A 27,090-nucleotide genomic window follows, 5' to 3' on the forward strand; every position below is an offset into this window, starting at 1 on the left:
GGAACTTTAATATATATATTTTTAATGAAGAAGATGGGGCCTCTGAAAGTCACCATTGTGGGACCAGAGGAGGGCGCAGGAAAATTGAAACTTTTTTAGAGCCATATGGGGACACACAGATAGACACAATCCCAACCCTGCGTTCTTTCCCTCCCATCCTGAGGCCCTATTCTCAATTGCTTTGGTATTGTGTTAGTTGATCAGTCATGTCCAACTCTTTGTGACCCATAGACTGCAGCCTTCCAGGCTCCTCTGTCCATGGTATGCTCCAGGCAAGGATACTGGAGGGGATTGCCATTCCCTTCTCAGGGTTCTTCCCGACCCAGGGATCTAACCCGGGTCTCCTACATTGCAGGCAGATTCTTTACTGTCTGAGCCACCAAGGAAGCTTTTACCTGCCGTTTTTTTTTAGTCTATGAATCCTTTCACAGAAACAATGCTTGAAAACTAGGGCTCTGTATTGTTAATTTCAGCACCCCGTCTGGTCTGAGAGAACTAGACAGGGAGGCATAGAACCTTAATGCAGAGGGCTTCCTCCCAGGATTCCTGGACAAAGGCACTAGCCCAGCTGGGGTCTTGATGAGAGCAAGGAGAGTTGATAGTCAGATTCTGCCCTGTTTTAAGCAGACAGTTCAGTCCCACAGAAGTTAGACTGAGTGTGGAATTCTTCTCCTGGAGCCCTTGGATGATGAGTAAGTGGAAAAACAGGTGGAAAGCAATAGTGTTGAGGTTTGCACACAGCCCACTGCCCATCAGCTACTTTTCTGCCAATTAGAACCTTTGAAAAATTTGGCCTTCATTTCTCTGAGCAAGAGTCCAATGTCAGTGGGGGCCAATTTACATTCAAAGCACAAGGCACTTTCCTCTACTCTCCTGTGTAAAATGGAGTTTTACTAAAGCCTTTGGATGATTCTGGATTTCACAATGACTGCATTTGATCCTGGGTACATTCGTCCATGGCCTGGTGATGTTCCCATAGCATTTAGCTTCTGAGGCCATGCTGTCCTTTGACTGAGTTTATCATTAAGAAGTCTCTGAATTGTTACAGAAGGCAGTTGCTTTAGTAAAGGTATAATGTGGTCCCTCTTTGAACCTCAATTTCCCTCAATTTCCCCGTTTGTAAAATGAAAGGATGGGATGATTTCTAAACTCTTTTTGAGCTACTACTAAGTGAAAGACCCTAAATTAAGGGCTGGGACTTGTTTGGGGGATCATCTGAGATTATGGATGGAAAATTGTCATGTAAATCTTATTCACCTTTATGTTAATGCAGAATAACAACTCTCAGTTACTAGCGAATTAGAGTGGCCCAAGAATTTTACACACATACTTATTTTTTACATGCTTGTTTTTCTCCATAGTAGTAAAATTGTGAGATAAACCTTAGTGTTTGTATTTCAGAGATGAGGAATTTAGGCTTAGAGAGGTTAGGACCCAGTAAAGCTCAGAACCAGGAACTGAGTCTAAAATTGACTTTACCTCATGGCTGCTGCTATTTTCATCATCATTATCCTCATGTTATATGTTGCTTTTGTTTCACAGTCCATTGAGAAGAAAGCTATGTACAGAAAGACAATACACTAACAGTCATAAAATCGGCTCAAGTTCAGTTGTTCACAGGTGACCTTTGTCTGGATACAGATTCTTTTGAAAAGGTGTGGAACATTCCGGAGAGAAAAGCGACCAGAGCATGTTCATTTCTCCCGTGAGTTAAACTGAATCTTGATATATTGGGAGCAAAGTCCAGTGCAATAAACACGTGCTAATCTGCATGACCGATTTTTTTCCTCTCCTTCAGATGGACTGGGGGCAGGAAGTCTTCTTTAGAGAGGACTAAACCCCATCATCCTAAGAGAGCTACAGGGAATTTGATGTCTCACTCTCTCTTTTCAAGTTTAGCTCCCTAAGCCTCAGAGAGATAGGTAGCTGCCTCAGGTTCCCAATGTGATCAGGCTTCTGGAAGCCAGACTCACCAACAGAAGCCAGACAGGTTTAGTCTTCCACCTATGGGATGGGGGTTCCCACGTGGGACCGCCCAGCTCTCATCCTTCGTAACAAACTGAGTCACTAGGACAACCACAACCACCGCGAGGCCATGTGACTCTTTCCACACTGCGTGTCATTAAGTCATTCCAGACATCATTTTTCTGGCCCTGTCATACATGAAGCTCATCCTAGCTGTGGCCCTTAGTGTCACAAAGACCCATGTTCAGATCCTGGTTCTGACACTACCTGTATTTTTCTGAGCAATAGCTGAACTCTCTGTGTCTGAGTTTCATATCTGACATAGAGGTGAAAATATTAAACCCACGTAGCTGCTCTGCAGAGGAAGAGAGGTGACACGTGGGAGTCCAGTGTTTTGAAATCATCTCACTCCAGTGGTAGGAGCTGGATTAGTGGGATAAATGAGATGAATTTATGATTGTTCTTAATTCATAAAGGTTTTCCTTTCCCAGGGTTGCATGGTGAGTGAATAGTGAAGCCAGCGCTGAAAAACCCAGCCTGGTGGGAAGCGTTGCTTTTTGGTAGCCTGTCAGCTGTGAAGAGTGAGGAGCCCATCCTGTGTGCCCTGGGGCCTGGCTCTGGCCTCTGTCTTGGCCTCACAGTTTGCTTCTTCCTCCCTCTCCGCTCTGGTCCACACCAGCTGTAGCAGAAATGCAGCCTCTGTACACTGGTGCTTGATTAGATCTTGGAGACAGTTTTGGGTGAAGCAGGGAGAAATAGCTTTATTGCTTTGCCAGGCAGAGGGGGCCACAGCAGGCTAATGCCCTCAAAACTGGGTCCCCGCCCTGGAGGAGATGGTGAGGATGTGGTCAATTTAGGGACATTCTTCTGACTGGCTGGTGGTGAGGTAACTGAGAGTCAGCATCATTAACTTTCTGGTTCCAACCAGTCTGGGGTCTGTGTGCTATGGGCACCTTAGTTAACTTCTTCCAGCTGATGGGAGTTTCAGTACCTGTGAAGCATCTCAAAGGACATGGCTCAGAGTATTATCTGTAGTCCTTCCGGAGGAACTAAAGGTCTTTGACTTTGTTTCATGGCTAAATTATTATTGTTTTGTCTTGCTTGACTGTTTTCCTACCATTTTGTATTTTTTCACTTTTTTTTTTTTTCATTTTTCTGATTAAATTTATTCTTTGACTAAAGTTTTCCTACAGGCAAAAGGCAGACAGAAGACATGGGTGGGGGCCTATTCTGAGAAGGCCTCCTAGGGTCCTGCTTGGTTGCACAGCATCCTCACTATCTTTCAAAATGATCAGCTTTTGGGGCTTGCTGTCCATTCTGTCTGAAATGTTCATCCCCCAAGTCTGCATTGGTATCACCTTTGCCTTCTTAAAAGCTTCTGTAAGTCATACTCAGTGAGGCCTGTCCTGACTACTCATTGGGAAATGTTCCCCTTTCCAGCACTTCTTCCCTCTCCACTCTTATTTTCCTCCTCAGCACTTCCCAGCTGTCTGACATATTGCATACATACAGGAGTACCTTATTTAACTGTACCTTGTGTTATTGCTCTTCACAGATACCGTTTTTTAGCTTTTTTTTGACTGGGAGATTTTTGTAGAAACTAATGCCTGTGGCCAGCAATTTCTATTTTGGCTAGCCAAAAGTTAATTCTGTTATTTCACTAACACTTTGCAGGTTGTCACATTTAATGGTTATAACTGACACACCTGTAAAATCTTTTAATTTTTGTGTAATGTTGTCTTCAATCCACTCTTCTGCAGAAGCAAAGGAGCATACTCCAGCACCATGAGTTTCATTTTCCCTTTACATATCAGAGTCAGTTTCTAAGGTTGTTTGTCTTTTTGTTGGTCTAATATTCATATCATCTGAATTAGAACTATATTCTGAAGAACCGTCATCCCGAGACACTAATATATATGTTGCTCGGACTATCAGAAAATATCTGCTTAAAATTCACCGAAAAATTCTCCTTCACTCAAAATTTTGTGATGTGTCATTTTTCAAAATGTTGCATTTGTAATATACACCAGGCTGGAACAAAAACCTAACGGAGCAAAATGTGAATGATGATGACAATCGTAAGTTGTATAATGAACCCTTCATCAATTTTAAGCTCTAACAACTTTGCATGGTAATGTTAATTATATCACCCTCTAAAAACACTCTCTAAAACTCTAACACTCTCTAAAAATGTCTTCAGTCAATAACATCCAGGTAACAAAAGACCTAACGGCTTCCATGGGGCTCAGTGGTAAAGAATCCACCCGCCGGTGCAGGAGTCATAGGTTCAGTCTCTGGGTCAGGAAGATCCCTTGGAGGAGGAAATGGCAACCCACTCCAGTATTCTTGCCTGAGAAATCCCACGAACAGAAAGAGTCTGGGGGGCCACAGTCTATGGGGTCACAAAAGAATTGGATGCGACTTAGCGACTAAACAACAATGATGAAAGATGTATTAATATATCTCCGGTCAGTAGTGTGGTAACAGATTGAAAGTATGGGGAAACCCTGTGTTGAGCAAGTCTATCCTCACCATTTTTCCTACAGCATTTAGTTACTTCATATTTCTGTGTCACATTTTGATAATTGTTGCAGTTATTTCAAATGCTCCACTAGCAAAAAGATTATGACTCACTGAAGGCTTAGATGATGGTTAGCATTTTTTAAGTAATAAAGGGTTTTTATATTAAGGCATGTGTATTGTTTTTTTAGGCCTAATGCTAATGCACACTTAATCGACTGCAGTATAAGGTAATCTTAACTTTTATATGCACTGGGAAACCAAAAAACTCGCGTGACTTGCTTTATTGCGCTGTTTGCTTAATCGCAGAGAGTCTGGAACCCACAACATCTCTGAGGTCTGCCTGCACTTGACTTTTTCATTTGTTTTTGTTTGTCTTCTTTCACTAGGACATAAGCCACATTCCCACAACTGAACAATGCATGGCAAACAGCCTGCAGTCAGTAAATTAAACTCTTTTGACTGAATGAATAAAGAAATATATTTGGAGTTGGGATCGGGGGTGCTCTGCTTGCACTTCCTTGTTCTGATGGTGTTCGTGGCAGAACACGTATGCTTCACCCCACGTGATCACACCTTGCCAAACCCCTTCTCTGGCAATCACTGAAACTTCTAATTGTGATTCCCAGCTGTGAACTTTGCCCTTCCTTCTTTGTGGAGTGGCTCTGGGCTGGGCAGTTGTCTCTTCAGGAGCTGTTCTTTGCAGTCTGATCACATGGGTAATGTAACATTTAATTTTAAAAAATCTCTGAGTAGAGCTCTTTATTAGAAATTAATTTGCTCAGGTTCTCGGGTGTTGTTTACTTCTAGTGTGCTGAAGTGTTTCCCCTGGTAGGAGCTCTTTCTGTCCTCTGCTAAAGTTCTAGGGAAATGCTTTCTAGAATGTCACCCTGTGCAGCTCCGGTTTTGTAAATTCTGTTCTGAGCAGGGGGCACTTTCTGTCTATATCGTGAGCTGAAGTCTAACTCTTTTTTTTTTTTTTAAAGGTTTCTTTTATGCTTTTTGAAATGTTTAAAAAAACAGCTTGTTCTTGGGGCAGGAATTTTGTAAAAGCAAATGATACGTTAGAAATTGTCTAATAAAATTAAACTGAATAGAAGTGTTTTCTATGGCTTATGTTACAAATGGAGAATATGTTGGACCGTGGTGGTGTCAGAAAAGGACTAGGAATCAGATGACCTGGCTAGTTGTTTTATGTAGCTTATTATTTGGGTGACTCTGGGCAAACCATTCAATCTCCCTAAGATACAGTTATTATTTGAAAAATGAAGTCTCTAGGCCATGGTCTTAATGCCATCCAAGATCCTTTCTAGCTTTAGAGCTCCTCACTGGAAGCCTAACAACTTCAGTCTTAACTTGGATACAGCTGGTTACTAGTACTGGGCCTCTGGGTAAGTCAGCTTCTTTCTTGGAGCTCTAGCTTCTCAGTCTATCAAAAAGAGACAAAGAGTTTGTGTTTTTTCCAAGGGCATTAAGAGAATTTTATTTGGACACACAAAGGTGAACATACTTTTTAGCTGTAGAATCCTGATTTATTGGAAGCAACTTCTTACTTTATTGTGATTTCATGGCACTGTGCCAACAGCATGGTTGGAGAAAAGGAGATGAAAAGTCATTACATATCAAATTGACAGTTTTAAAATGGTACTTTAAAAATATTTAAAAAAACTAAAAAATATATATATGTTATGATTCACTTTTGATTTTTTTTTTTTTTAATTCCCATCTTAAGTTCTTGACTTGAGCTTGGGGAAAGGATTCAGAAATAGCTTTCATTTTCAAAGGAGTATTTTCAAAGGAGTATTTCATGTCCCCGTTTTTAACCACTGAATTTTTTGTGGGTGTTTCTCCCTGGAATTCCTGGGGAAAGAGATCTTTTCATGCTTCTTTTGATCATGTATCCCTTCTTCTGTGGGCGGATATTAGCAGGTAATACCTACAAAATCACAAATGCCATGCGAATTTGCAGGACCTGCTGGCTGCTTTCTGGGGACTTCCTATTGATAGGCACCTGATTGGCACTGACTCAGGTTTTTTTTTTTTAATTAATTTATTTATATTTTATTGAAGGATAATTGCTTTACAGAATTTTGCTATTTTCTGGACACTGACTCATTTTTTAAAGATAAGCCTAATTAAAAATCTGGAGTCATTCATTTACCAGTTTGGCTCTTGGAAGTCATTTAGTATTGCTATCTCTATAAGAATAGAGTTAACATGGATATTATTTCTAATATAATGAATATTCCTGATTTAGACTGTACATTTGAAATGATGAATATTCCTAATTTAGACTGTAAATTTGAATGACCAGAGGCTGAAGTTCCCTCCAAGGAGGGAAAAGGCATCATTTTATTGGGGCCAGTGACCCTACTGGCTTGGCCCAGGTGGCTGTGCAAAGGTACAGAATTCCATCAGACTGGAGGAGGTGTGGCCTGGAGTCAGCAGATAAAGGAGGTGTGGTCTTGGCAGCTGGGAGTGAGAGAGGAGGGTTGGGACCAGCTAACATACCAGCCATCCTGGCCATGGGGTCCTGACCTCTTAGTCTCATCCTGCCCTCATCCCCATAGTATTAATTTTAACTCTAGATGATCTACAGGGAAACATAAGACAGAGCTAGGTGTCAAGGTATGAAAAAAAGATCTTGGAATCCAGAAACATGAATTCCAGTCCTATTTTCAACACTACCCAGCTGGAAAACCACTGGCCCATCTCTTCTTGTCTGAACCTGGCAAAATAGGGACAGCAGAGCCTACCTTCCTGCGGTGTCACGTAGAGGAAATGAGTGTGTGGACAGGAAAGTAGTTGGCAAAACGTTGACAGTCTTTAGAAAGGAAATGTCAAATGAGTGCAGAGATGAAGGGGAGACCAGAGGGCACCCTCCAAAGAGAAGCTGGAGATCTTTTCCTCTCCCTGTTGCTGTGTTCTGACAAGGATGTGTTGTCTTCGTACCAAATGAAGATGGGAGTGTGGAATGGAGCTCTTTGGGCTTCAGACCTCAACCTCCACATGGAGCTCAGGCCAGCTCACCCTTGCTTCCCTGCAGAGAGGGCTAAAGGAGTCAATGATAAAATATCAGAAAGGCATTTGAGGGCTTTTAGAAATACTCACCCGGAGAAGGCATTGGCACCCCACTCCAATGTTCTTGCCTGGAGAATCCCAGGAACGGGGGAGCCTGGTGGGCTGCCGTCTATGGGGTCATACAGAGTCGGACATGACTGAAGCGATTTAGCATAAGCATAGCATAGAAATACTCACCAGGTAACATTACATACATGTAACCATGTAGTGTCAGCCATTCAGAGCTTCATGGTTGTGTTATTTATTAATCATATTGTGTGTGTGTGCACGTGTGTTTTCAAATTAGTATTAAAGTCTTGAACCAGAGCCCATTAAAATAAAAAAACTATTGTTGGGTGTGCTTAAGGAAACCAGCAAATATTTCTTTTAAAACTTTGTTTAAGAGAAGTCTACCCAGAATCCTCGTACTTGGCAGGCAGAAATTCATCTAAACTGTTTTCCAAATTTACCAAGTGCTTTCCTGAATAGACAAGGAGCCTGGGGGTATTTCTTGCAGGAGTGATGAGTTGTGAATCCCAATATGAGATGTGTGTAAAAAAAAAAAAAAAGTCCGTTTAAAGAGGAAAAAGAAGTTTCTGACTGTTTGGCAAAACAGGTTATTTTTAAACTGAAGAAAAATAGGATTGTGGGGATTTCAAAGTTTTTTGTGATTTTATTTGTTCATCTATAGGTGGGACTTTCTAACATCTCATTAGCACAGGGGCAAACTGAGATGTAAAAGGAATGGAAGACTGTCCATCACCTCAGGCGGCCTTCATGCTCATCAAGGGACAAGTTGAGGGTAGATCAGAAAGTGGCAATGTATGCAACACAGGGTGAATTTATGGAAACAGTGTGATGTTGGGAGATAGGTGCATCTGGGTTCTAGATCTGGATCCACCTGGGGCTTGATGTTGCATCAGTTCGATGCCTCAGTTTCTACTTATTCAAAACAAAGGTAATAAGCCTTCCTATGTTGTAAAGATGAATGAGACAAGGCATGTAGCCTGCTTATCGCAGAATGTGGCATGTAGTAGTGTAATCACAACTGTAATTATACTTTCCTTTCTTTGTTTCTCCCTTCAGTTTCATGCTCTGTCACAAGAGACGTATAGGCTTGACGTTCCTTAGGGATGCTGAAGGCTGTGACTAGCTTTCCTGGAGGAGGAGCTGCCCTTGGACCTTGAACTAGCTGTCTTCTGCCAGCTCTTCCAGGATGCGCTCTGCTCTCCCTCTTCCCTCCCTCCCTCTGCGTGGACTGCATCCATGGGCTTCCTGGCCTCTTGGCCTTTTCTTAGAAATAGCCAATGCTGAGTTCTAGCAGGAGGCTGAAGGGTGGACAGGAAGGAGAATGAAGAAGTCTGTGTGCTTTGCTCAGCTTTTAGGCTTTCTCTTATCATAGGGTTGCCTTGGACTTGCTGTATCCTAGACTGCATGTCACCACTCCATTTATGGCAATGTTTTCTACTGAGTTTGCTCCCCATTCTGGTCACCCTTCCCTTCTCTTACCCCTTCAAGCCTAAGAGAAGTAACAGGTTCTGCTATTCTAGCCCTGGGATCCTGGCCTATCCGTCAAGGTTAACCTTCCACTCAGCCCACTCTTGGGCACATAATCTTTGTACTAACTCTTTGCAATAATACTATCTTCAGTATGTCATCTGTTTCAGGATGGGACCTCAAAGAGTGGGCTGAGTTTGATTAGATGAGGAGGTATAGCATTGGGTAACCAAGCTGTGCTCTGGGATCTATGACTGATGTAGTGTGGCCTCAGCGTGTGTTTCCTTCAAGAAGGATGGACTGGACTGTAAGTCTGGGGAAGATGTGCTGGTCAAGAGCCCGGAGGTCTGGTTAACATATCAGACTTCACATCATAGCAGAGATGGTTCTTGGTAATTGTTTCCTGATTCATTTTGACAGGTGTCTATTGAAAAGTTAATAGGTATATGGTATAGGAAATAAATAGCAGAAATTTCTCTCCTTTCCTTCCAAATAATGATATGCAAATGAACTAGAGGGAAGGGAAAGAGAACAATATGGAATGACTCTCTCCTGTACAATTTGCATATGTCATCTTATTTATTCTGCTTAGCAGCCATTAGGGGTAAAGTACAAACTTCAGTGGAGTTGCCAAAGGTCACAGAACTGGGACTTAGTGGAGCCATAATTTGAAAGCCAAGGCCAGTCTGTGAAATGGTGATGTTCATGAATTTCCAACGTTGTCAGCTGCAAGATATGAAGAGTGATGTAATTAAGGGTTCAAATGAGAGGTACAGGTAAGAACAGCAGGGTGTGAGTCTTAGGCTGTTTGTTACAGCCCCATCACAGGAAGGAATGTGACATTGTAAGGCCACGCACAGCAGGAATTTCTGCAAGAGTAATCTATGCAGAAGGAGTTCCTCTATAATCTTAGAGTTGTCACACAGCCTAGCATCCCAGCCATTGGGGTGTGATTTCATAGCAGGAAGGATCCTGGATATCTCTCCGGGACTAGGTCAACTCATTCCAATTGCACAGGATACTGTTCTGTCCCTGCCATTGGGTACCCTGTTTCTACTTCTACGGAAAGTGATCTCTGTCTCTCCCCTAGTTGTACATATATTTCTCCGCCTGGTGGCTTCTCCACTTCTGCTTACTCATAACTTCTGCTGTCTCCCCTTGCTGCCTCAGAGCCTCTTTATGTGTATCTTTTCACTTCTGGCCCTGTTACTTGTGGACAGAATCTGTATTAACGAGTTCAAATTCTTGGGAGAGAGAATATACCCATCTTTTCATATGTCCAATCTGGATCTAACTCTTCCTGCGAGGCCAAACTGTGACTCTGATCATCCAGTGAATTGTCCTTGGATAAGGGATAGACTTAGCAAAGCTATGGTTTTTCCAGTAGTCATGTATGGATGTGAGAGTTGGACCATAAAGAAGGCTGAGTGCTGAAGAATTGATGCTTTCAAATTGTGGTGCTGGAGAAGACTCTTGAGAGTCCCTTGGACTGGGAGGAGATCAAACCGGTCAGTCCTATAGGAGATCAGTCCTGAATGTTCATTGGCAGGACTGATGCTGAACCTGAAGCTCCAACACTTTGGCCACCTGATGTGAAGAACTGACTCATTGTAAAAGACCCTGATGCTGGGAAAGACTGAAGGCAAAAGGGGATGGCAGAGGATGAGATGGTTAGATAGCATCACCAAATCAATGGACATGAATCTGAGCAAACTCCCGGAAATAGTGAAAGACAGAGAAACCTGGCATGCTACAGTTTATACAGAAAGTCAGGCACTATTTAGTGACTGAACAATGAAGAATGGACTCTGTGAAGCTGAAAAGTTTATACCTTATGCCTAATGGTTGCTAAGCTGGGACTTAGATTAGGGAGTGGACATCTCCAGGAGGGGCCATTATTCTGACTCTTCTGGTCCACTTTCTGGCCCCCGCAAATTCACATCCAGTCCAAATGCAGAATACAGGCAAGGCCTCTGTATGACCTCATCAGTTCAGAAGTCCAGATTCCCATTATCTAAATTATCTAAAATCATATAACAGTGACTAGGGCATGGACGTCTTTGTGAGGTAGGGTATTTTCCTACCTAACCCCAGCACTTACCACTGTGTGTTAAGCATCTTAAATAAATTATGTCACTTAATACACTAACCATATCTGGTGAATATTCTCAGAGCCATAGTATTTTGCAGTGTTCAGAGTCAGGGGAATCTAATAACAGACCCAGTCATGTGGGACCAGGGAGTGGATCACAAAGGCCTGGAAACTTGTGAATTCTCTTTACCATTGTGCCTGCATTTCCCTACTATGTTGCCGCATATTCAGATTACTTGGGGAGATTTTTAAGCATCCCAATGCCCAGGTGGAACCTCAGAGCAGTTAAATGAGAACCTTGAAATGGGTGTGTGTGCTCAGTTGCTAAATTGTGTCTGACTCTTTGCAACCCCATGGACTCTAGCCAGCCAGGCTCTTCTATGGGATTTCCCGGGCACCAGTACTAGACTGGGTTGCCATTTCCTCCTCCAGGGGATCTTCCCAATCCAGGGGTGGAACCTGGGTCTCCTGCATTGGCAGGCAGATTCTTTATCATTGAGCCTCCTGGAAGCCAAACGTAAATCGTCTTTCCACCTTCTCAGATGATTTCAACGTGCAACAAAGCTTGGGAGCCTCTGCCCTGCATTGCTTTACTCATCACTAGAGGCCAGTGCTCCAGGGGAAGGGTGAACGTGGTAAGGAAGCCTTCCCCACGGAGGGGAGCTTCAGCTGACAGTTGAAGGCATTTGCTGGGTGTGACAGTGAAGAGGGTATTGTGTGGACAGGAGATATCTACTAGCAGATGGCAGGCTTCCCTGATAGCTCAGTTGGTAAAGAATCCGTGTTTGCAGTTTGCTCGGTATTTGCTGAATGTGATGGAAGTTTTTTAAGATCCCGTGAGAAGGTTCACATAAATACATTCACACATCAGGAAACAACGGGCAACACACGCTCCTTTGTCAGAGCATCCGTCCTCATTTATGGCTTGAGCAAAACACAACCCCACGGTTATCATTGTTGTGGATACGTTTTGTGAGCGAGATAATTGTGGAAATTGGGTTGCTTCCCATCAAGAGCGAATCCTTTTGTAGAGAAAATTTGAGCTATCCATGTATTCCATTTTACAGTAATTGAGATTGGACTAGCAAGTCGTTAATGAAGCAAAGGAAAATGATGGGTTCTTTAGTTTTTTTCCAAAGGAAGGTAGAAAAAATTGATGTTTGAGAAGCGAGAGAAAAATTAAAATGGGGTGTCAGTGGTTGGAGGGAACATGCCCATTCCTTGGCTCTCTGGTTAATGAGAGGGTGGCATCTCTGTGCTGAGATCTCCCTTGAGTGCAGCTAGTGGGAAGGTGCCCCCTGTGGTCAGAACAGGCACTGGGATGTAGACCATCTAGGGATGAGCCCATGCCCAGGACCACCCTGGGTACTGCACAGCTTGGGGACATCTGTCTTTCTCACCCAGCTTACTACTGGCAGATGTTAGTCTGTGTGGTTCTCTTCCCCACTGTCAACTTTGAAGATAATGAAACGCAGCTTGAGCAAAGGAGAGTCAATAACAGCGGTATATATTTTAGCTACATCAGTAGGTGAAGCTGCCAAATGCAATGCTTGCTTATTTAAAATCCACTTCACTGGGAGGGCCTCATTAAATACTTGTCTTTTCTTTCTATAAGGCCCCGGGGAATGGCCATAGTTCAAGTTACTCAGTCACATCATGGAGGAAACGGGGATAATAGTAGAGGGCATTCAGTCTCCAAGAGCAAATAGACGTTGTGCCCCGCAATGTCATGTGGCTTGTGTGGTCAAAATGAGGACAGGCATTGGCTAAGAAGCTAGGTGGTGATGGAGGTGGAGTTTTAGGACTGGTGTTGGGGAAGAGGTATGAAGACCACCCGAGGCCAGTCCCTATCCCTGGGAGGGTGTAGCAGTCACCAGGCTTTGATTCATCTCTCTCTGTAACTTGCCCATGTAGTCTTCTGTGTACAGAGTAGGTGCTTAGAAACGTACATAGAATTGATTTGGTTTATAGAACCAGTAACTTGCTGGCTATGTGCTGAAGGAATTAGAGATATTTGCTCTTTTAGTATTTCTTCCTGAGAATTCATTTATCTAGAGTATCTTTGGAAAGAAAAATTTAAGAGCATAAGCTTTTAAACTCAGTAGCTCCACTGATGCAAGCAGTCTCCCAGTTGGTCCCCTTGTCCCCACCATCGTTGGTCTCCAGCCCCAGGGCAATTCCTAGGTTAGCATCATCTTGAAAGAATTGAGCTGTATCAGCCACTCCCCTCTTCAATCATTGTGGTATCCCTCTGTCACCTGCTGGTGAAGTGAAAGTTGCTCAGTTGTGTCCGACTCTTTTCAACACCATGGACTATACATATAGTTCATGGAATTCTCCAGGCCAGAATACTGGAATGGGTAGCCTTTCCCTTCTCCAGGGGATCTTCCCAACCCAGGGATCAAACCAGGGTCTCCTGTATTGCAGGCGGATTCTTTACCAACTGAGCTACCAGGGAAGCCTGTCATCTGCTAGTAGATGTTTCTTTAATCACTTCTTCTTTCTCCCACTAATGAATCAATTTGAAATTTGCACCTGGCAGCAGCACATGAATTTTTAGATACAAAAATTTATATATATATGCTACTGTGAATCTTCATGTTAAAGGAATAAACTATCTACTTTTCATATTAAAATAATTGTAAGTAGCTATTACAGAGATTGAGGTCTTCACTTCAGTGGATTTTTTTTTTTTCAATCCTGTCTGGGCTGCCTACTCCCTAGTTTGAAGACTGTGGGGTCCCTGGATTGCCCATTGTACAGATGAATAAATTGAGGCTCAGACTAGTTTGATAGCTAAAGTGCCTAAAGGTACATAAACAGTCAGTGGGAGAGTAAGGCAGGAGTCCAACCCAGCCCTCAGCTATTGCTTTAGGTTCTGCCACTTACTGATACATTTTTGTAAAATCATAGGTAAAGATTTTAGAAGGTTGGTTAGAAGTCAGGCCCCAAGTATTGAAAACACTAATGGAATTATTTTAAGCTTATACACTTTTTTTCTGATCCTCTATTAGTTTATGTAATGAATTTTCATGGTGCAGTAAAGACTCAATGAAACTGTGTGATCCATTAGTTAAATGAAATGTTCCTAAGTATGCCGTGTTGCTGTCACATAAATTCCTTCAATATTGCTGAAATCTGGTTCTGACTTTTGTGAGCTTTGAGTTTGATTAAAGAAACACCTTCTGTTCCTCCTGTCATCTCCTTACTAAAGGATGTCAGATACCTGAGTAATAGCAGTACCTGTCTTCTGGAGTGGAGCATTTTATTTTCCCCAAAGTACTTTCACATAACTTTCATTTATTCCTGTTCATTTAATCCCATGAATTATAGCCAGCATTATCCCATTTTACAGATGAATAAACTGATGGACCATTTAGATTTTTTCATTCTAGATCTGCCCTAGAAATGTCAGACTACCAGATAACTGTATAGCAAGATCCCAGTGGTTTATTTTTCAAGTTAAAAGAAAGCATGCTTTGTTCAGAGAGAGTTTAAAACAACTTGAGTCAGATTGTTTTGACTGTATTTAAAACTACTACTGCTATTACGCTTTAGGGACTTCTATGGTAGCTCAGCTGGTAAAGAATCTGCCTGCAAGGCAGGAGATCCCAGTTTAATTCTGGGTCAGGAAGATCCCCTGGAGAAAGGGATAAGCTACCCACTCCAGTATTCTTGGGCTTCCATGGTGGGCTCAGACAGTAAAGAATCTACCTGCAATGCGGGAGACCTGGGTTTTATCCCTGGGTTGGGAAGATCCCTTGGAGGAGGTCATGGCAACCCACTCCAGTATTCTTGCCTGGAGATTCTCCATGGAAAGAGAAGCCTGTCGAGCTACAGTCCATGGGGTCACAAAGAGTCGGACATGACTGAGCACATTATGCGTTAGTATTATACTCTTCACATAAGTTAAGGAACACTGAAAATTCCCTATTGGATTTTTTTTTTTTTTTTTAAGAGAGAGACAGTGCTGATGTTCATGTCCATGGGACCATACACTGTTGATTTTATGAAAGCCTATAGACCCTTTTCATTTTGTTTCTGGCTTCAGGTTATTTGAGCATGGCCTTTGTGGAACCTGTAACTGATCACATTTCCTTTTTTGCTTTGTCCTCCAGGACGTCAATAAACTTAGAGCTTATTTTCTGCAATCTGAAGATTGTTTTTGTGTCCTAGTCTTTTTTCTACCTCTGCCTTCATTTCCAATTCTTTGTTCCCCTTCACTCCAGTTTTCTTCATTCATTAATTTTATCCTTTTCTGGAGAATGAGTGTATATGAAACTTTATATAAGCTCCCTGACTTCTTTTTATTTTTTTTCATAATGTCAGGTGAACATAACCAACAAGCAACACAATTAACATGATGTCTCAGGCCAAGAGAGGTCTCCTACTTCTGTGATTTTCCCATCCTTTTCTGACATGTACAGTTGTAGCAAAACAGGTCTGCTGTGAGGTTGTTAATTTATCAACTTTGTGGCCTTCAGAGTTTTAATCCCAGGATATGTTCTGTCAGTGTAGGTATCTTTCTGGATGGGTTTGGTCTAAGCAAATGATGGCTGTGAGGATGGTGCTATTTTATCAGTAGAGAGATGTACTACCTTCAGATATCCTACTACAGTTTTATAGCCTTTGCATTTCTGATATCCCTGGCAGAATTAAATAATAAGCACTGCCATTGGGCTCCACAAAACCTTGCTCTTTCCTGTTCTCTTGACCCTGAAAAGAAGGATTATAGAGAAGGAGCAAATTTTGGGCAGTTTCCAAATGGAATATATCAGATAAGTTAGCCCTTGACACATTAAAAAAAAACAGAAAAAGGGTTGATAGTTTAAAGTCATAGTCCCAGGGATGGAGAGGGAGATGGTCCCAACAAAGGCTGACTCTGGCTACATAATTAGCGCTACCAACCAGGGTTCTTGGCCTCTTTAATCAATAGAAATTGATCAGAGGCCAGACAAGAAATCCTTTATTGGGGCACCTGCTGCAGCAGGGGCGAATGAGAACAAACAATAGGTTCCCTTGCTGGCTGGCTCCCAGAGAGGGGCAAGCTTTTTCCTTATATGGAGTGAGGATAGCAGTGTGTCCAGGGGTCAGGCTGGGTAGATGGCTTAGGTGTTTTGCCCACCTCTTAGGTGGTGTTGCATGCAGAGGGCATGCACAGGTTGCTGCTTTTTGCTCCAAGCTCTTCAAAAGTAGCAGTTGGGTTTTTGTTCTCCTTGTATCTTTGGGGTTCAGAATGTGCCCCAACTGCACATGCATGCAGTTCCATACAGTTTCTTTGTGTTTTTTTGTTCCAGGAGAGGTATGTTCAGTTGCACGCATTGCAGCACGGAAGAAAAGGGTCCCTGTTTCCAGGCCTGTCTCAAAAGGAGCTTGTGGTGATTTCTGGGGTTAATTGATTAAAAAGTCTTAAAGGGCAATTCCTGGCATGGAGGCAAGTCTGGAGGGGAGGTCCAGGGCTCAGGAAGAGAGAGACCTGCTTGAAACAACCTTGGTCAAGAGACTTGTGTCAAGTCAAGCATTCCAGGCAGATACAGGATGAAGTTGAAATCTATAATAAGAACTGACAGCCATAAACTAATTTTAAACTCAACTAGCCTTGGGAATTAGAAAGCAGTCCATCCAGGGAGCCGGAATTGGGTCTGAGATTTTTTTTAAAAAGAAAGGTGTTGCCAGAATTGGCTTTGTTACATACTTGGGTGTGTTATGGTCTGAGCTAGGCTTTTTTTTTTTTTTTTTTTAATTTGAAGATAATTTCAGAATTACAGAAAAAAGTGTAAGAACATACAAAAAATACCCTACACCCTTTACTTAGATTCACCTGCTAATAGTTTTATCTCATTTGCTTTAGTATTTGTGTATTCTCTCTGTGTATATCCATAGATATACATACACATATGCTGTATACATGTCCGAGATTTGTTTTTCCTGAATCATTTGGATGGTGCATGTAGCTTAGCCCTTTATACCTAAATATTTGGTATGTATTCTCTAAGAATGGGCTTCCCAGGTGGTTCAGTGGGTAAAGCATCTACCTGCAATGCAGGTGAGGCAGGCAGATGCGAGCTTGATCTCCAGGTCAGGAAGATCCCCTGAATGAGGGCATGACAACCCACTCTAGTATGCTTGTCTGGAGATTCCCATCTAGAGAGGAGCCTGGCAAGCTACAGTCCATGGGGTTGCAAAGGGTTGGACATGACTGAAGCAACTGAATACACATGCATGCATTCTCTAAGAATAGGTATATTCTCTTACATAGCCATGAAAGTAAAATTGCTCGGTCGTGTCCGACTCTTTGCGACCCTGTGGACTGTAGCCCACCAGGCTCCTCCATCCATGGGATTCTCCAGGCAAGAATACTGGAGTGGGTTGCCATTTCCTTCTCCAGGGGATCTTCTTGACCCAGGGATTGAACCCAGGTCTCCCGCATTGCAGGCAGACGCTTTAACCTTTGAGCCACCAGGGAAGCCCTATATAGCCATAGGAAACATCAATTAAAATAAATTTAACATTGATAGAATATTTTTACCTAATTTGCCATCCATATTAAAATTTGTCGAGTGGCTCTCTGATTTCCTTTGTAGCATTTATTTTCTCTCCAAAAAGTGGATCTAATATTTCATTTAGTTGTTGTACCTGTTTAGGTTGTTTTAATCTAAAATATTTCCACAGCCTACCTTTGTCTTTGGTTTGCCATTTTTGAAGAATAGACTTTTCTCCACATTTTTGTATGCATGTTATTATTAGATTCCTGGCCAGAATACTGCATCATAGTGATGTGGTCTTCTCAGGATATTACCTGATATCCATCTGCTCATCTCTGTTAATGTTTTTTTTCATCTCTGTTAATGTTAATTTTGATAACTTGATGGAGGTGTTGTTCAGTGTCTCCATTATATGATCACAGATTTTCTGCTTGCAACTACAGACAACAAATGAGAACACACTTTAAGACCTATGGATGGCTTCCTGGATTTAGCATTTATTGACTTTCTGGGACAATAGGATATGTTGGGCTCATCTTGTACCTGCCCGTCACAGCTCTGGAAGAGCCCACTTCTAGAAACTCTCGGTCTTTTGACTAAGAGTTGTAGTAGAAACTAAAATCTGGGTATTAAGGTGTCACCTTGTCACTGGGGAATCTTTGCTTCTAGACCTGTTCAGTGGACAGGGCTAGGAAATATATGCATATAAACACATGTACACACACCTACATGCAGATGCATGTTTATTTTACAAACCATGAGTTTAAACCCTGAAATCTCCAGTTTCCAAACTATCCCCACAGGGCTCTTGCCTGGCTTCCCCCTTTCCATATTTTAATGGTTATTCTTGAACAGTGAGAGTCTTGGCTCCCAGGAACATTAAAGAATTTACTTATTTGCCCAATCCTATAATACATTTGGGAGAAGGCAATGGCACCCCACTCCAGTACTGTTGCCTGGAAAATCCCATGGATGGAGGAGCCTGGTAGGCTGCAGTCCATGGGGTCGCTAAGAATCAGACACGACTGAGCAACTTCACTTTCACTTTCCACTTTCATGCATTGGAGAAGGAAATGGCAACCCACTCCAGTGTTCTTGCCTGGAGAATCCCATGGACGGAGAAGCCTGGTGGGCTGCAGCCCATGGGGTCGCACAGAGTCGAACATGACTGAAGCGACTTAGCAGCAGCAGCATCATACATTTGGAATAGTTTCATAATTTCTTTTCCCTTAACACTACCAAAAAAAGCCTACTAAAAGGAGTTCAAGGTTTGTTTGCGGTACTCCCTGCCCTGGTCCTGCTCATGATAGGTTGTAAACAGTTAAATTCTGTGTTTGTAAGTTATTCATATTAATGATTTCTCTCCCACCCCGTCAGTGACTGTTTATGATGCTCCTTTGAAATACAATTGAATTTGTTTCAGTTCACTTCCAGTTTTAGCCCTTCCCCCACTTTCCATCGCTGTTAATTTTATTTTTTTATCTGAGATGTGAAGCATTAATATGCTTCCGCATGTAGAAATTAAGGAAAAATCTACTCTGAAAAGTATGACCCTCTGCCATGTCTTTCTACCTGGTCATCCTGCCATTGTAACATCTAGGATCTCCCCATGGAGAGAAACAGCTTCATTGTTTTCTGGTTTGTTTGTCCTGTTTCTTTTTGTAAAGATAAGCAGATTTACGTATCCTCCTTTCTTACATAAAGACTGGCATACTGTATATTGAGCTGGGCTTTGTAAGTGCCCAAATCTCATTGATTTTCCAAATTTTGCACTCTTGGTGTTGGTCTTCCCATTATACTGATGTGGAAACTGAGACTCCTTATCTGTACTGTTGCACACCTTTGTGCCTTATTGATAAATAGCCTGTTTTCAGTGCTTTATACTTTATATGGAAGTGATTAAGGTATGCCAAATCATGAAGTGTCAGGTAGTAGTACAATTTTTAATCCATCAAATTGCTGCCACTTGAAGTCCTGCTTCTTGGAAGTCTACCTCTTCATCTGGTTTTTAAAACTGGATGTCCCTTTAGACTGGAATTTTCAGTGTCTTAACATCTCACACAGTGCTTAAATAAGGATGCGGCGCACCTGGCTGGGAGAGTTGTTTTTGACTTTCTGTTTTTCCTTTTTAAAATTGAGATGAAATTCACATAATATGAAATTCACCATTTTAATGTCGATAATTCAGTGTCACTTGCTTTACTCATAATGCTGTTTAACCATTACTGCTATCTAGTTCCTAAACACCTCATCTCCACCATAGGAGACCCTGTAGCCATGAAGGTGTCAGTCCCCGTTCCCTGCTTCCCCCAGCACCTGGCAGCCCCTGCTCTGCTTTCTATCTCCCTTCGGATTATTTGTTTTGGATAGTCTGGAGGAAAATGGAATCATTTTCCATTTTCACAATAAGTGACCTTTCATCTTAACTTTTTTCACTTGGCGTGTTGTTTGCCAAGTTCATTCACCTTGCAGCCTGAATCAGTTCTTCATTTTGTTTCATGGCTTGGATAGTATTCCGTTGTATGGATAGACTTTTGTTAATTCATTCTGCAGCTGATGGACCTCAAGGGGGTTTTGAGTGAAACTGGGGAGAAGATTGGCTTGCATCACCCTGCCTTGTGCTCTGCAACCTACTAGCCACGTGACTGTGAACAAGCTACTAAACTTGTGCCTCCCTTTTCTCATTTGTCAAGTGAGTGACTGAAGGATCGGATAAGATAATATACGAGAAGTTCATAGAAGACAACCTGGAGAACAGTAGTAGTAGTAATAGTAGTGTTAGTCGCTCAGTTGCGTCCGACTCTTTGCAACCCCATGGACTGCAGCCTGCCAGGCTCCTCTGTCCATGGGATTCTCCAGGCAAGAATACTGGAGTGGGTTGCCATTACCTTCTCCTGGCAAATAGTGGGTCCTCATAAACTTAGCTGTTTCACCTTTGGATTGTATGAGGGTGGGAGGGAAGGAGAGTGAACATAAATGTGTATTATAGTAGGTGTTTTAGTGTGTGTTTGTTCTGTTGTAGCTGCTCAAACCTTTGTACTTTGTTTTATTAAAAAAGGCCTATCTGTTTTCTCTGCTTTGTGGTTTGGTATTTTTGCACCCCGCCCCTCCCTACTCCCCATCACTGAACATGGGATTTTACATTTAGAAGCAGTTCAGTAGACAGAATGTCTGTAGTGGAATGTTACATAATTCACATTTAGATTTGAAGAGCTCATTATAAAAAACCTGACACACTTCAGGAATATTAAATTACTGCAGATTGTGTGGAGCAAAGAAACATTATTGAAGCATTTCAAAATTCTAGGCGAGCCTGAATTTAACTGATAGGGTTTCACAGCTTTTACTGGGGAAAAATGATTTGAGTTGTCACGTGGTTTTCTGGGCCTAGAGGACTTTAATCTCCTTAATTACAAAGAAACGAATTTCCTAAATAATTTGAAGCTACTTCACAGCATTTGCTCAACCTCTGGCTTTTGGAAAATTAAAGGGAATGCCAGGGCCCTGGCCATAGAATGTTCTCTTCTTACTGAAGCTTTCTCAAGCACATTTTTATTCAAGATGATGCTAGTTTCCTTTCTTTATTGATATGGGGATGTACTTCAGGAATTCACAAGTAATGCTTATAACACTTGAACACAATCTCATTTTGTTAAACAAGTCGGACACTGGAGATGCCCACAGAATAGACAGAGGTGCTGTATTATGGCTTACAAAGTCAAAGGGAAGAAAATGGTGCAAATCTAATCCAGTTTTATACACTGACTTTTAAGAATGCTTGAAATGATTTAAAACCCACAGATTTTTCAGTCCATGACAATGTTTATGGATCAGGTACCTACTGTGTGCAAGCCCAGCATGATGGAAATATCTTAGCTCCTACCATTTCCTACAATTTGTCTTTAGAAAGCAAACTTAACCTGCCATGGTTTCCTCCTCTGTAAAAAGAGGATAGCAATATGACCCTGAGTCTGTGTTGTGACCTTGTATTCCTGTGTTCATAACACAGGAAACTATTCGTGCTTAGTATTTATTGAGTACCTGCCAGGAGATGTGTCAGACACTCTTCCAAGCATGTTCCATGTGTGATCACAATTTCCTTAGCCACTCTAATAAAGTTGATACTGTTACTCCATTATAAAGGTAGAGAAACTAGGCAAAGAGGGGTTCAGTAATTTCCTTAATATCACATTGCTCCTAAGTGGCTCAGGCTATGAAGATGGCCAAGAATCAGATCATAAGTAAGGAGATACACTGTTTCCAGTGAAAGCTCATACTGCTGCTGCACAACAGGCCCCAATAAGTCAAGAGATAAGTTGTCCAGGCAAGGAATAGTGACTTTATTTAGAAAGCCAGCAGAGAAAAAAGATAGTGGACTAGTTTCTCAAAGAACCATCTTACCTGAGTTAGAATTCAGGCTGCTTTTATACTAAAAGGTGAGGGTATATGGTTGGTTGTTGCACACCTCTGGGTGTTTTAATCCTTTGTTCTTGCAGCTGTCCATGTAGGTCAGGTCACAATGTTCCTCTAAACCTTCAACAAGACAAATGTTTCTTTCTGCCTTGCAACTTTTTATCTCTATATGAATGGAAAAATGTTACACCTTTAAAGGTCAGAGCCTTGTGAATGGGCTATCCTGTATATTTCAGGCTATAGACAACATTCTTATCTTATAGCAAAAACAATAGAGTACAAAGGTTAAAGTAAAAGAAACAGATCCAACATGGAGTCAGATTTGTTCTTCCCTGTTACAGTTCCATTTAACAGAGAGATCAGAAAATCTTTCTGCCTAAGATACCTCTTTGAACTGGACCTTGAGAATGTCAAGGTAGACTTGAAAACTTCCACAGAAAAGTAACAGCACAATTGAAAATTGGTAAGTTAGGAAAGTATATCACCTCCCTACTAGACTTCTGCTTCCTTTTGTTATTTGGTTGTTAACGTAAAGCCTCCCTGGACATGCTGATGCTTCTGCCTGAGACAACCATTTATTCACTGATTATATATGCATTAGGACCCATTGGTCCTTTCCCTTGCCTTCCACCTGACGAAAGCATCATTCTTCAAGATCACACAGCGCAGAGCTTCTTGTCTGTGAAGCTTTATTGACTGTTTCAAACAAAGCAAAAAAAACTTGCTTCTTTGTGCCCCAATCTGTTTTTGTTCTGATCATGTGTATTTCAGTATCTTACACGACTAACACCTCTGCTAGACTGAGCTTCTTTGAGGACAAGAGATCAGGCCTTGACTCTCTACTCTTGGGTTGCATGGTTGTACAGTATAACCATCTGTTGACATGAATGAGCCAGCACTTGCACCTGGCCCTTCTTATGTTCTTAGTAGATACCTGTTAAAATGAAGTGACTAGTATCATTAATAAAATTATGTATTCCATTATAGGACAAAATTTTGTGACTCTGTCATCTCTTATGGAATGTTGTCTTTTGGGGGCAAGAGGTTAGGAAGGAGATGAGAGCTTTAGTGGTATGATACAGATAGACGGCACAGAAGTGGTGGGAAAAGTGCTCATTTTCAACGTAGTTTTCCATGTACCCCATTCTAGGAAAGTAATATTCCATTTTCTTTATTTGCAGTCTTAAGTCCTATACTGTAAGTACATTCATTCAGGGCTACTGTCCTTGTTAAAAAATAGTTTGTTAACAACAAGGAAATAAGATATCTTTGGATAAAGGTGTGAATTTCCCCATATTTAAGCCTTATTAAATTTTTGTGTGCCTTTTACGTTAAACATTTTCTAGTTAAGACATCTTTAATTGGCATGATTAAGGGGCTTGGGTTATTATTCTTATTGAGCTGAAACTGGCATTCCGGGTCACCCTTTTCAGATTAAACAGTTCTAGATCTATTTTGCAGGAGCTAAGAATTGGCTGCACAGTTTGAAGATCCATTTCCAGTAGCTTTATCTTAATATTCTTCAAAAATGAATAACTCCTGAATGTGTATTTTCAACTGAACTCTCACATGTAACTATCAGAGATAGAGAGTCACTGGGAAAGATTGTTGACTTGACACCGGGAATACATTCATTCAATTTAAATGAAATCAAATGAGATAATGTATGTGCAGCGGGAGCTGAGGGCACAGTATATAGTAAATATATAGTAAATACTGGCCGTAATTGAAGTGGTATTATTATCATTATTATCTCTTCCCAGCACAGTGTCTGAGCTTAATAGTATCTAGTAGTGTGCAATGCATGTTTATTACAGAAAGAGGGATGTAATGTGTGTCTGCCTGCTTCTTTTCCTTTTCTCTTCCTCCCCACATTAAATGCTTGTCTGCTCATATAGCTGGGGGGGAAAGCTGACATAAAAATTGGCTTGCTGGAAAGTTTCTCAGCCCCATTTGTCACCTTACCCTTGAAGCCCAATTGTATGTCAACTGCATGTCCCTTCTGATGCCTGCTCGTGAGGGACAGACCACAGGTCACTTCCCTATGATCTGCTTCAGCTGCCAAGGCTCTGGTCAAGCTCCCCTGATGGATGGGTGCCTTATTGTTGGAAATGCCTCCACGGAGCTGCTCAGGAAATAACGCCTGTCCTGCATTTTCTGGGTGGTTTTCCGTGCTTGACAATAAGAAACATGGAAAATAAAGCATTGAGTTTTGCTTTTCTTGAAAGTCCGGTGTTTTAAAGATCTGTTATGTGTTTTCTATTTGAGTTTTGCAAATAAGGCCTCTCAAGCTCTTTCCTTGAGAGCGTGTGAGCCCTGTCAATGGCTTAATGAAACCATGTGGGCAGTTTATACATGGAGACCAAGGTTTTCCTGTTTTTGTATGTTTGACAATTCCTTTTTGCCCTTCTAATTTCTGACTTCACCAGGGTGGTTATTCTGAGTGTTCTCTTCTCTTGATTTGCAGCGCTCGGAAGGAGTGAATGAAATGTACAACTCGGGGTGTCGTTTCTGAAAGGAGGAGTCATTTTCTTGAAGAGGAGTCCTCAATGAGCCTGGCCAAGGCCCGGGATCTGTGTGAAGTGGACTAAGGATTTAGTAGGATGTCAACTGAGACAGAACTTCAAGTAGCTGTGAAAACCAGCGCCAAGAAAGACTCCAGAAAGAAAGGTAGGGCTCAATCTGTTCCTTTCCAAATGGCTACTTATTGTGCAGCAGTGGGTTTTCGGTCTTTGGAATAGGATTTGTGCTATCTTTGTGATTGCATATAGTTTTACAATCACCAGCATTATTTGGTGTCTTTTGTATTCATAGTATCATGTTTTAATGGCTCATCCTTCTCTGGGTAAAATCCAAAAAAAAAAAAAATTCATAATATACAAGGCCATTCTTAACCTGGCTTCTACCTCTCTCTCCATCCCTCTAGCAATATCACTGCCTAAATCTGCGCCACATCCCCACCCAACCCTGTTTGCTTTCCAGGCATTCTGTGTCTTTAGTTCACCTTTGAATATATTAGGTTTGTCAAAAAGTTTGTTCAGAATTTTTCTGTAAATCTTCCGCAACGAACAAACTTTTTGACCAGCCCAATACCAGTGATTCTCAAACTCCAGGCATGCAAGCATGACCTAGAAGATTTGTTAAAACACAGACTGTTGAGTCTCGTTCCTGGAGTGTTTGGTTCACTATGTGTAGGGTAGAGCCCAAGATATATTTATAACAAGTTCTCAAGTAATGCAGATGCTGGTAGTTCAGAGACCAGATTTTGAGAGCACCTGGGCTAGCAGTTAAGCCCCAAATCCTTTTGTTGCTCTCCACTTTTTCTTAGACTGACCTTCTCCTACTTATTTTTCAGGGTTGAGCTTAGTAGGGCTCCTGAAGGGCCTTTCCTTACTCCCCAAATTGGGTTACTTCTTTTGTTTGTTTCACCAGCATTTTATTAGTATCACACTTTATTAAAAACACCCTGTATTTTCATTGGAGAGCTGTGCTATACAGTCCTTCAGAGCTGGATCTCTTGTTCACCCTTTTAACTCCCAACAATTAAAAAGTGTCTGACATAGAGGAGGCTCACAGGTATCTGGTAGAGAAGACTGGCATGCGTAGTATGAAAACAAAATGATTCTATTGCTTGTTCATGATTTTTGGAGGATTTGTTCCTATGGCTTTATGACCATGTCTATTGTTATAATAGGATGTAGGCAACTTGTTGCTTGGTATACATGTGTGTGTGTCTGTGGTGTGATGTGTGTTTTCTGTCTTCTCTTTTCCTCCCTTGTCTTTTAAGACTGCGTGGAAGAGGATTAATAGAACTCTCTTTCAAGTCTTAAAATCTGTCAGTATGGGACTGCAAACAAGCTGTCGTTGGTTGCTTTGTATAGGCAGTGATTTGTCTGAGGCATAGCCATGCCTGCCCAGTCATGTTTTCTGATGGCATTGTCTGATGCTCCGTAGGAAGCAAAGGACATAAATGTAATGCATATGCAGTTCTTGGATAGTCAGAACCCTAAGAAGGACTATAAATTTTGCTTTAGATGTTTATTTTAAACACAAGTATTTTGGAAGAAGTCTATTTTATCCTTTAAAACCTAATATAAGCCTTGCTTTTTATGCATGAGAGTATAAGAATAATAGAAGGAAAGCAAGTGAGAGAACAGGTCCTAGGAGAACTGCTACATGGAAAAAAAATTATTGCAGAGCCCAGTATGTACTAGAATTCAAATGCTTTTTCACTGGAAACTGACAAGTTATATTTTTGCTTCAAATTTAACCTTTCCACTAAACTTATGCTCTGGAATGTTTAATGCATTAGAATTGTACTTAATGCATATCTTTTCATTCTTAATTTAAATACACAAAACCTGCAGCATTCTAAAGAGAGGATTCAGGTTTTAGAGAACATTGGCTTAGTTGAAGATTTGGAATGGGACTGTGAAGGTGACCTTTTGAACTCCTCCTTATCTTCACATCTTTAGTAGGTCTAAAGTCAACAGAGTACCTGTGCAAGGAGTATCCTCTAGTGAGTGGCCAATACTGTGAAGTCTGGGCAGGCAGAGCTGGATTCAGATTCTGCTGTATTACTTCCAAACTGTGTGATCTTAGCATGTGACTTCACCTCTCTGAGACTCAGTTTCCTTTCCCTTAAAATGAAGATGTAATATTACAAAGCTCAAAGGCTCACTAGGAAGATACATTGAAATAAGGCCAATAAAACACTGAATATAGAACTTGGCATATGTTAAAAACTCAAAAAAGTTTATCTGGAATCTTCTTCTTCTCTTCTTCCCGTTTCCCCCTCCTTTTCTCCTCCTCCTTCTCATCTTCTTCTTTCCCTGTCATCTTTCTCCATCTTTCCCACCTCTCCCTTCTTTTCCCTATTTCTCTTCTGCCTTTTCCATTCCATCCTCCTCTTCTTTCTCATCTTTATCAGAATCATCACACTGTTTTCTCTTACCCAAGGCGATCTTAAAAAGTATATAGATGATTTGTCCAGAACAAGATTTTACAATTATTTGTAATTATTCAACAGTGTTCAGTTCAGTTCAGTCGCTCAGTTGT

The 27,090-nt window shown here is 41.5% G+C and overlaps 1 protein-coding gene across 9 annotated transcripts in view; it reads left to right on the plus strand.

The window, feature by feature from the left end:
• The window catches only part of DAB1 (DAB adaptor protein 1), a 1,339,715-nt gene that overhangs the window by 1,007,512 nt on the left and 305,113 nt on the right, over positions 1-27,090 (plus strand). For 6 of the 9 annotated variants that reach the window (XM_059885133.1, XM_059885131.1, XM_024990124.2 and 3 more), the window contains one exon: positions 24,500-24,702. In XM_059885133.1, coding sequence (XP_059741116.1) covers positions 24,636-24,702 — 67 coding nt within the window. In that variant the 5' untranslated portion in view covers positions 24,500-24,635. Of the gene's footprint in view, positions 1-5,113; positions 5,205-24,499; positions 24,703-27,090 lie in introns of those variants that run through there. The other 3 variants (XM_010803544.4, XM_015465675.3, XM_024990126.2) reach the window with 1 other exon arrangement.

The sequence above is a fragment of the Bos taurus genome, chromosome 3, assembly GCF_002263795.3.
Source record: "Bos taurus isolate L1 Dominette 01449 registration number 42190680 breed Hereford chromosome 3, ARS-UCD2.0, whole genome shotgun sequence".
NCBI classification, from domain to species: domain Eukaryota; kingdom Metazoa; phylum Chordata; class Mammalia; order Artiodactyla; family Bovidae; genus Bos; species Bos taurus.